Source organism: Equus caballus, chromosome 1 (genome assembly GCF_041296265.1).
Source record: "Equus caballus isolate H_3958 breed thoroughbred chromosome 1, TB-T2T, whole genome shotgun sequence".
Taxonomy (NCBI): Eukaryota; Metazoa; Chordata; class Mammalia; order Perissodactyla; family Equidae; genus Equus; species Equus caballus.
In genome coordinates, this window is record NC_091684.1 from 157,786,954 (window position 1) to 157,798,988 (window position 12,035).

General features: G+C 36.9%; 1 protein-coding gene across 3 annotated transcripts in view; it reads right to left on the reverse strand.

The window, feature by feature from the left end:
• The window catches only part of CTDSPL2 (CTD small phosphatase like 2), an 89,350-nt gene that overhangs the window by 59,653 nt on the left and 17,662 nt on the right, over positions 1 to 12,035 (reverse strand). For all 3 annotated transcript variants that reach the window (XM_001502842.7, XM_005603070.4, XM_023618516.2), the window contains exon 2: positions 891 to 1,100. In XM_001502842.7, the coding sequence (XP_001502892.1) occupies positions 891 to 1,076 (186 nt within the window). In that variant the 5' untranslated portion in view covers positions 1,077 to 1,100. The remainder of the gene's footprint in view (positions 1 to 890; positions 1,101 to 12,035) is intronic.

Genomic DNA, 12,035 nt, shown 5'->3' on the forward strand with positions numbered 1-12,035 from the left:
ACAAAAAGAAAAACTCTACAAACACAGAATACTTCTAAATCTTGGCCAATGGTTCCCATTAACTAGACTTTGTTAGTTCTAGGATGACAAAATCTACCACTATCAACAGGTCACCACAGTGATTTATTTTTCTACTTATCTAAGTAAGAAACTTATATAATGAAAATTTTATTATATATATAATAATCCCAAGAAAGAACACAAGATTAGTAAAGTGATAAAATCTACATACAATGAATAACAGTATCCATGTATAGAGTGCATTAAAATTTCTCAAACTGCTTTTCCACTTGTTTGCCATCTGATCTAAAAACAACTCTGAGGTAGACAAAGCAGTTGGTATTAGTCCCATTTTACTGTTTTCCTGAGGCTTAGAGGGGTAAATAACTTTCCTAAGGTCACTCAAGTTGGTCCAGAGTACGAATCTGGAAGATACAACTCCTGGTCCGTATCCACTATTTCTTTAATAACTTTCTTTTCTCTTTAATGAAGTAATACATTTTCACTGTACAAATGTTAAATGCAGACAGATAAATCACCTCCCTAATTAGACAATGTATTATTGACAAGAAACTTTAACTTTTCTGTGAAACGAAAGAAAAGGAAGTAAAAGAAACAATTCAAGTAAAAGAATAAGGAAAAATTTCTTTTTTCCCATAATACCATGCTGAAAAAACAAAAGGCTAAGTGTGTATCAATTAAGTAGAATAAATAAGGTTTTCGTGAATGGTCACTAAATATTTTTCAAGTTAATTCTCTTAAAATAACATCAAAATATAGACATTCTCAATACGCTCTGACAATATTAGACTTCTCATCTTTATATGCTTAAAGAAAACAACCTAAACTTCACTTTTAATAACATAAGTACAAGGTACTAAAACTATTACCTTGGTTGTGCTTCCTTTAATGAATTTTTTAATTGAAGACAACAGGCCAGTTTCATTCTTCGGTGGTTTTTCCCCTCCTGAAGGCAGGCTATCATCAACTTCTGAATATTTCCTCTTTGCTCTGGCAGTGCGTTGTGTTGGGATTTGATTTGATTGCTGAGAAGCTTTCCGTGTTCTCAGCCTCATCTTTTATGGGTGCCACATGTAAAACTATAACAGAAAAATAACAAGGGTTATTAACTAGGCCCAGTGTATCCATACGTGCCCAGCTTATACAGTAAAAATCTCTTGGTTTAAAAAAAGTCCAGGTCTCCACAAGACTGAAATAGGAAACTAACATTTTTAAGTGAAAGGCATTGTGCTCTGAACTTTATATACATTATCCGAAGAAACCTTCCTAACAACTTCTGAAATACTATATCCTATGATCTAATAAAGTAAGAGTAACACCAAAGAGTGTTCATTCCCTTTCCACAGCACTATGCTGCCTCCACTCATGCTGACATTAATCACTTACTTAATCATTCATTCAGCAAATATTTATTTGACCACATTTGAGCCAGCACTGGGCTAAGTGAGCCCCTAGCAAACAATAAACAAGATATAATATATATAAGATAGGGAAGGTTTTTGCCCTCTGGAGCTCACAATACAGTGGAAAAAACCCTCAGTCAACGAATGGATTAATTCCATGAGCATGATTTTAATAATCAACAATCATACAAGTGTAACAAGAGCAGTTGGATCATTTTGTGGGAATCAATCTTACTATATATAATGATACTTTAAAAACTAAATTCAGGGGCTGGCCCGGTGGTGCAGCAGTTAAGTGCGCACATTCTGCTTCGGCGGCCCAGGATTCACTGGTTCAGATCCCAGGTGCAGACATGGCACCGCTTGGTAAGCCATGCTGTGGTAGGCGTCCCACATATAAAGTAAAGGAAGATGGGCACGAATGTTAGCTCAGGGCCAGTCTTCCTCAGCAAAAAGAGGATTGGCAGCAGATGTTAGCTGCGGGCTAATCTTGCCCAAAAAGAAAAAAAAAACTAAGCTCACATCAGAAAGAAAATATGAAGCAATCTAATTGAACTCTCTCATTTTATGCACGAGAAAATTAATGGCTGGTAAAACTGTCCCAAGACTTAGAAGTAGTTAAGAACATATACCCTGAACTAGAATTTGTGAAACAGAATACAAAAACTACTAAGAATTAAGAGATATGAATTCTAATCCTACTTCAATAATAGCTAAGCTATAGTCACTTAACTGTGTTTTTTTTCACCTGTATAAAGAATACATTCATCTTACCATCTTGAAGCTGAAAATGAAAAAGGAGTTAGAAGAGCCTATAAAGTGTAGAGGACAATATAGCCGTTCACAACACTGAATGCATTCACAGAGAAGTCTAAATCCATTTAAGCACTCTAAACTCCTAAAGGTGCAGAAATTCCTGGCAAAGGATAGGGTCTTCACTGACCAATTAGGAAGCTTAAGAAGTTATTTACTAACTCAACATAACAGTCACAGAAAAAACATTAGAAGCCTTTTTTTAAAAAAAAAAAAATATATACACACACACACATATACATATATATAATCTACTTCAACAAAAAAATACAAACTCAGGAGCTGGCCCCATGGCCAAGTGGTTAAGTGCGTGCACTCCGCCTCGGCGATCCATGGCTTTGCCTGTTCGGATCCTGGGTGCAGACCTACTACCACTCATCAAGCCATGCTGACGTGGCAACCCACACAGCACAACCAGAAGGACTTACAACTAGAATATATAACTATGCACTGGGGGTCTTTGGGGAGCAGAAGAAGAAGAAGAAAGGAAGATTGGCAACAGATGTAGCTGAGGCACCAATATTTAAAGAAAAAAAAAAGAACAACAAAAATCCAAACTGAAAGGATTCACCAGAGGAGTCCCAAAATCTTTCCAAATAACATTTTCTTTCCGACCACCAATGGTGCTCAGTTTTAACTTGCCATCCCCAAATAAAATAAATATTGCCTTTTCTCCTGAAGTCAATGTTAACTTCTAAAGGGATTTATCATTCAAGACTGTATTACTGACTTAATAATCCTATTAACAGTGTATAAGTTTTGTCTTAATTTCTTTTGCTTCAGCATAGCACTCCTTAGAAAACGAAAATTCTCATATAGCAAATACATGGGAGAATTCTTCAAAAAGAAAGTTGCTTTTAATCAATTTCTATAATTGTGTTTTGGGGATTTTTTGCTGAGGAAGATTCACCCTGAATGAACATCCATTGCCAATCTTCCTCTTTTTGCTTGAGAAAGATTGGCTCTGACCTGACATCTGTGCCAACAGTCCTCTATTTTGTACGTGGGTTGCTGCCACAGCATGGCTGCCAACAAGTGGTGTAGTCTGCATCCAGGAACCAAACCCAGGCTGCCAAAACAGAGCACGCCGAACTTAACCACTAGGCCACGGGGCCAGCCCTTGTAAATTTTTTTTTAAGTCTTTTCAAAAATACCTAAGGATGAACCTATCTTAAACTTTGAATCATTAAATTGGAATTATAAAATTTTATGAAATAACACAGTGACATAAAGTAAAGTATGTCTTAAAAGTCTAAAGACTTACAGGTAATCCAGTCTCATGAGGTTCAGCTCATTAAAACTTAAATACTTACTGGTCACTTGGTACCATAATGGTAATGAAAGGAGGAAAACAATAATCTCAGCCCATGAGAATCAAAAAGTCTAGCAGGTAAGTATAAATAGTTTTCACAGTGTATATACAAAACGCTAGATCACGTTGCAAGCAGAGAGTGAAGAAGGTTCTGGGAAAACTTAGGAGAAAGATCCTCAGAATTCAAAAGCAACCAGTGAGTACTCACTGGAAAGAAAAAGCATTTAAAGAACAAAGCTGAAATGTAGAGGGTTTTTGTCCACTCCAATAGTGAGTTGTAAAAGGTGTACTTAATACGTCCAAAAGGGCTGGAGCAGTCAAGCACTTATGAAACTTCAAAACTGACCACTCATACAACAGATGAGGAAAACACATACTTTTCAATCTCACATGGAATGCTCTCCAGGATAGATGATACACCGAGCCATAAAACAAGTCTCAATAAACTTCAAGACTAAAATCTTACAAAGTATGTAATCTGACAATTATAAATCAAAAACAGAAAACCCTAAAAAGGACCAAACACTTAGAAATTAAAATACATATTTATAAATAAATCAAGAGTAAAAAAAGAAATCACAAGAGAAATACAAAATATTTTGAACTGGAAAATAAAAACAGGCCACATCAAAATTTCTGGGATGTAATAAGCAGTGCTTAGAGGGAAATTATAAACACATATGCACCTAATAACAGAGTCCCAAAATATATCGAGTAAAAAGTGAAAACCAGGCAATTCAACAATAATAGTTGGAGACTTCAATATCCAACTTTCAATAACAGATAGAACAGCTAGGCAAAAGACCAACAATGAAATAGAAGACCTGAACAATTCTCTAGACCTGAGAGACATATACAGAACACTCCACCCAAGAGCAGAATATATATTCTTCTCAACTTACACGTGGAGCATTCTCCAAGACAGACTACATGTTAGGACATAAAACAAGTCCCAATAAATTTGTAAGGATTGAAATCATACAAGTATATGGTCTCAAGCCACAGTGGAATGAAATTAGAAATGACAGGCAGGAAATTTGAGAAATTAACAAATATGCAGAAATTAAACAGCGAACTCCTAAATAACCACTGTGTCAAAGAAGAAACCACAAGGGGAATCAGAAAATAATTCGAGATGAATGAGAACAAAAACACAACATAACAAAACTTACAGGATGCCCTGAAAGCAGTGCTCAGAGGGCAATTTATAGCTGTAAATGCTTATATTAAAAGAAGAAGACCTAAATTCAGTAACAAACCTTCCACCTTAAGAAACTAGAAAGAGAAAAATAAACTAAATCTAAAGTAAGCAGAAGGAAGGAAATAATAAAGAATAGAGCAGAAATATATCAAATAGATAATTAAAAAAACAAAAAACAGAAGAGTCAACAAAGCCAAAAGTTGGATCTTTGAAAAGATAAACAAAACTAACAAGCCTTTAGTTACACCAGCCAAGAAGAAAACAAGAGAGGACTCAACCTACTAAAATCAAGAATGAAAGAAGGGACATTAATACCAACCTTACAGAAATAAGAAGGATTACAAGAGAATACTATGAACAACTGTACACCAACAAATTAGATAACCTACATGAACTGGATGAATTTCTGGAAAGACACAACTAAAATGGACTCAAGGAAAAAAAACAGAAAATCTAAAAGACTCATAACAAGTAAAGAGATTGACTTAACAATCAAACAAAACTTCCCATAGAAAAGTCCAGGACCAGAGGGGCTTCACCAGTGAATTTTATCAAATGACTAAAGAATACCAATCCTTCTGAAACTCTTCCAAAAAATTGAAGAACATCTCCCCACTCAATCTATGAAGCCAGCATTACCCTGATACCGAAGTCAAACGAAGACACTACAAGAAAACTACAAGCCAATATCCCTTGGGAACACAGATGCAAATATCCTCAACAAAATAACAGCAAAATGAATCCAGCAGCTTAATAAAAGGATTATAAACCATGAACAACTGGGATCTACCAGGGTGGCTTAACATATGAAAATCAATCAATATAATACACCATATTAAAGGAATAAGGGAAAAAAATCCACATGATCATCTCAATTGATGCAGAAAAAGCATTTCAACAAACCCAACACCTTTTCACAACAAAAATACTCAACAAACCAGGAACAGAAGGAAACTTCTTCAACCTGATAAAAGGCACCTATGAAAAACCCACAGCTCACATTATACTTCATAGTGAAAAGCTAAATACTTTCCTGCTAAGATCAAGAATAAGAGAAGGATGTGTCCTCTCGCTGTTTCTATTCAACATTTTACCAGAGGTTCTAGCCAGCAATTAGGCAAGAAAAAGACATAAAAGAAATCCATGTTAGAAAGGAAAAATTAAACCATTTCCTCACAGATGACATAATCTTGTATAAAGAATAACCATAAAATAATAATAAAAGCAAAAGTTGAATAAACCTCATAAAAATTAAAAATTTTCTGTTCACCAAAAGACGCCAGTAAGAAAATCAAAAGGATGGGGCCAGCCCCATGGCCGAGTGGTTAAGTTCGCATGCACTGCTTCGGTGGCCAAGCGTTTCACCAGGTTTGGATCCTGGGCGTGGACATGGCACCAATCATTAAGCCATGCTCAGGCAGCGTCCCACATGCCACAACTACAAGGACCCACAACTAAAAGTACAGAACTATGTACTGGAGGCCTTTCAGAGAAAAAGGAAAAAAACAAAATCTTTAAAAAAAAAAAAAGAAAATCAAAAGGCAAGCAATAAACTGGGAGAATACTCACAAGACATATATCTTACAAACTACTTGTATGCACAATGTATAAAGAAATCCCAAAAGACGATAAAAAAAGACAAACAAGCCAATAGAAAAATGAGCAAAAGATTAGAGAAGATATTTCATAAAAGTTAGATTGGCCACGGGCATATGAAATGATATTCAACATTAATCATCATCAAAAGTTTAAGTTAAAATCACAACAGTATACTAATCCACATCTACTTGAACGGTAAAAATTAAAAAGACTGACAACAATAAATGGTAGCAAAGATGTGGAACAATGAGAACTCTCATATTCCACTGGTGGGAATATAAGGTTTTTGGTAAATGTAGGGCAATTTCTAATAAACGACACCTAGCCTTTTGATACGGTAACTTCATTTCTAAGTTTTTATCCAAGAGAAACGTAAACAGGTCTACAACATACTTTTACAAAAGTATTCCTAATGCTTTATTTACAATAGCCCCAAACTGGATATAAGAAAAACGCCCAACAACAAAAAGGTGAATATTGTGGTGTTTTTATACAGTGGAATAATAATCAGAAACAGAAAGCAACAATTACTAATATCATCAACATGAAAAGATCTCACAGACATTACGCCAAGTAATGGCAGACATAAAAGACCATATATTTGATGACATTATTAGAAGTAAGTGTATCAGAGGCAAAATAACTTAAGGAGAAGAAAATCACAATAGAAGTTGCCTTGGGGAAAGGTAATGTCCTATGCTGTGATAGGGATGTGGATCTATTTGTTAAAACTTTCAGCTAACATCTATGTATTTCATAGTATATAAATTTTACCTAAATAAACACCTGTAAAAAGTTCTTATGAACATTAACCAACCAGGTAGGAGGAAGTTGGGAGTCTGTGAAGGTACAGATGTGACAAAAAAGACAAAATGTTACTAACTACTGTAACTGAATGATGGTTATGTGGGGATTCATAATATCATTCTGTTTAGTTTCTGCATATGTTTGATACTTTCCATTAAAAAATAACAACAACAGGACCAGCCCAGTGGCATAGTGGTTAAGTTTGCACGCTCCATTTGGGCAGCCTAAGGTTCACATGATCCACTTCAGCAGCCTGGGGTGAACAGGTTCAGATCCTGGGTGCAGAGCTACACATGCTCACCCAGCGACGATGTGGTGGCGTCCCACATACAAAATAGAGGAAGATTGGCACAGATATTGGCTCAGGGACAATCTTCTTCAAGCAAAAAGAGGAAGAATGGTTGGGGCTGACCCCGTGGCCGAGTGGTTAAGTTCACGTGCTCCGCTGCAGGTGGCCCAGTGTTTCGTTGGTTCGAATCCTGGGTACAGACATGGCACTGATCATCAAACCATGCTGAGGCGATGTCCCACATGCCAAAACTAGAAGGACCCACGACAAAGAATATGCAACTATGTACCAGGGATTTTAGGGAGAAAGAGGAAAAAATAAAATCTTAAAAAAAAAAAAAAAAGAGGAAGAATGGCAACAGATGTTAGCTCAGGGCGAATCTTCCTCACCAAAAAAAATAAATAAATAACAAAAACAAAAGCCCTGACTACCAGAGCTACTGACAGGGTTCAAGACTCAGAAGCAAGAGATGAATAAAGTCAAAATACAGCAGGACAAGATCAAATGAGAAAAGCAAAGAGAACGTCTAGAAAAAGTGGGGAAGAAAAACATAAACTAAGCAGTCTCTGACAGTAATCCTCCGTATTTCTGAATGTTACAAGAAAAAAACAGAAAACTTCATTTAAGATAAAAACTATCTTCAATGAAATATCCTTCTAAAAGTTCAGGAAAACAAACTTCACATTAAAAAGTAACAAATTAAATCAGAGCTCATAGAGTTATCATAAGAAAAAACAAAAAAAGCAAAATAAAATCCCTAACTTCCTACACACAATAAAATTAGAAAAGATAAGCCCATAAAAACAAATCACAGACGTCAGCATCACGGCAGACTGAGTTCTCCCAGGAATCTCTCCCCTCCACCATACAACGAAAAAGACATTCATACTCCAACAGAGGACATCCAAACACAGCACAAAAGACGTCTGAGAAACTCACGCAGCCATATGACGAAGGGGAGAGAGACCTCCAGGAGGCCCCTGGAAGGAGGTGGGACAAGGTAAGAGAAAACTTTGCTGCCTCTCCAAAAGACTGTGATCCTGGACCACAGGCAGCCTCCAAGAGGGAAGAAGTCGAGAAGGGACATTCATTCACGAGACTGTCAAAGGTCCCGAGGGCGCTTACAGCCTAGGGGAAAGCCACTCCCAGGGTGAAAGCCAACACAGCAGGAAACCTCAACAAGCCAACACTCCAGGAGAGCAGACAATGAGAGCAAAGCAAGAAAACCCCAAGAGGAGGCAGAAGGAAGTGCCCCTCCCCCTACCCGACCAGCAGGGGCTCCAGTGCCTAGAATCTCAGAACACAGAGGGCTCAAAATACGCAGCTCTTGACCCTCACTCAGTGGCAATAGGCAGTAACTGCAACCAAATAATACCACAATGTGCAAAAACAGAACAATGCCCTCAAGCAGTATCAAAAACTATATGAAATCTCCAGACCAGAGAGTAAATGACAAACACCCAGAAATCAATCCTGAAGACACAGAAACATATAATCTAAATGACAGAGAATTCAAAATAGCTATCATCAAAAACTTCAACGTGGGACTGGCCCAGTGGCTGAGTGGTTAAATTTGCACGCTCCACTTCGGCAGCCCAGGGTTTTGCTGGTTCGGATCCTGGGCGTGGACGTGTCACCGCTCATCAGGTCATGCTTAGGTGGCGTCCCACATGCCACAACCAGAAGGACCCACAACTAAAAATACACAACTATGTACTAGGGGGCTTTGGCAGAAAAAGGAAAAATAAAATCTTTAAAAAAAAAGAAAAAAAGAAAACCTCAACGAATTAAAAGAGAATGTACACAAAGAGTTCAACAAGTTCAGGAGCTACTTCACAAAAGATACTGAAATTATAAAGAAGAATCAATCTGAAATATTGGAGAGGAAAGACACAATGGAAGAGAAAAAACAAAATATGGATTCCCTGAACGCTCAAGTGAACATCATGAAGGATCAAATCAGCACAATCGAGCACTGAAATGCTTTAGATAGAGGAGGTGAAAGAACTAAGACTAAAAAGAAATAAAGAAAGTCTCCAAGAAATATCCAACTCAATTAGGAAATGCAACATAAGAATTATAGGTATTCCAGAGGGAGAAGAGAAGGAGAATGAAGCAGAAAGCTTGTTCAAAGAAATAACAGTCAAGAACTTCCGAAGCCTAGGGAAGATGATGGAAATCCATGGGGAAGAGGCAACCACATCTCGTAAATATGTCAATGTAAGAAGACCTACTGCAAGGCATATAATAGTGAAACTGGCAAAAGCGAATGATAGGGAAAAAACTACGGGCAGCAAGGCAGAAGAAAATAACCTACAAAGGAAACCCTATCAGGCTTTCAGCAGATTTCTCTGCAGAAACCTTACAGGCTAGGAGAGACTGGAATGACACATTCAAATCTTTGAAGGGCAAAAACTTGAAATCTTTGGAGGACAAAATCTCTGAAGGACAAAAGACAAGAAGACTCTATCCAGCAAAAACATCCTTCAGATATGATGGAGAAATAAAAACTTTCCCAGATAAACAAAAGTTAAGGGAGTCCATAGCCATGAGACCCCCTCTACTAGAAATCCTCAAGAAGCCCCTCATAGCTTAAAAAACAGCAAAAGGGAGAAAGGGTTACAAAGCACGGAGTGAGGAGATAAACAGGAAGACAAAATCAGAAAATTGTAGCTATACATCAGAATAGGTTAGGAAATACTCAAGTATAGCATTAAAGATAAAGGGAAAGAAAACACCAAAAACAAAGATAATCTCGTCATTTTAACCACAAACTCACAACACAACATGGAATAAGATGTGAGAAAAAAAATTTAGGAGAAGAGGAAAGGGACTGACTCAGTTTAGTCTAAGGAAATAAGAGGCTGTCAGAAAATGGACTATCTTATCTATGAGATTTTTAATACAAATCTCATGGTAACCACTAAACAAAAAAGCAGACAGAGATACAAATAATAAATAAAGAGAAAACAAAGAAAGACAACATAAGAAACTACATAACTCAATTGGAAGGCCAAAATACACAGGACAAGAAACAAAGGAAATGCAGGAGAACCAGAAAACGAGTGATAAAATGGCAGCATTAAGTCTTCATATATCGATAACCACCCTAAACACAAACGGTTTGAATTCTCCAATGAAAAGACAGTGGTGAGATGGATTAAAGAAAAAGACCCAACAAAATGTTGCCTCCAGGAAACACATCTCAGCTCCAACGACAAACACAGGCTCAGTGTGAAGGGATGGAAGATGACACTCCAAGCTAATGGCAAACAAAAGGAAGCAGAGGTCGCAATACTTATGTTAAAATAGACTTCAAGATAAGACAGTCAATGAGAGACAAAGAGGGGCAGTACATAGTGATCAAAGGGACACTCCAACAATAAGCTATAACACTTATAAATATCTATGCACCCAACACAGGAGCACCAAAATACATAAAGCAACTATTAACAAACCTAAAAGAGGACAGTAATAATGACACAATAATAGTAGGGGACCTCAACACTGCACTCACATCAATGAAAAGATCATCCAGACAGAAAATCAACAAGGAAACACTGGAATTAAATGAAAAGCTGGACCAGTTGGACTTAATAGACATATATAGAACACTCCATCCAAACAGCAGTATACACATTTTTCTCAAGTGCACATGGAACATTCTCAAAGACAGACCAAACGTTGGGAAACAAGGCAAGCCTCAATAGATTTAAGAAGATTCAAATAATAACAAGCATTTTTCAGCTCACAATGCTATCAAGCTAGAAATTAATTATGAGAAAAAAAGCTGAGAAAGGGACAAAGATGTGGTGACCAAACAACATGCTATTGAACAACCAATGGACCACTAAAGAAATTAAATGAGAAATCAAAAAATATCTGGAGACTAATGAAAATGAAAACATACCATACCAATTCATATGGGATGTGGCAAAAGTGGTTCTAAGGGAAATTCATCGCAATAAAGGCTCACCTTAACAAAGAAGAAAAACCCCAAATAGGCAATCTCGAACTACACCTAACTGAACTAGAAAAAGAACAAACAAAGCTCAAAGTCAGCAGAAGGAAAGAAATAATAAAAATCAGAGCAGAAATAAATGCAACTGAAACAAAAAAGGCAGAAGAAAGGATCAATGAAAGAAAGAGCTGGTTCTTTGAGAAGATAAACAAAATTGACGAACCCCTAGCCAGACTTACAAAGAAAAAAGGAGAGAAAGCCCTGATAAAATAGAAATCAAAGAGGAAAAATTTCAACATATACTGTAGAAATGCAAAGGATTATAAGAGAGTACTACAAAAATGGAGAATCTAGAGGAAATGGATAAATTCTTATACTCCTTCAACCTCCCAAAGTTGAATCAAGAAGAAATAGATAATCTGAATAGAGCAATCACAAGAGATTCAAACAGTAAGCAAAAGCATCCCAAAAAATAAACTCCCAGGACCAGACAGCTTCCTGGGAGAAGTCTACCAAATTTTCAGAGAGGATCTAATACCCATCCTTCTCAAGCTATTCCAAAAACTCAGGGAAGATGGAATGCTTCCTAACACATTCTACAGGGCCAACATCACTCTGATACCAAAGAC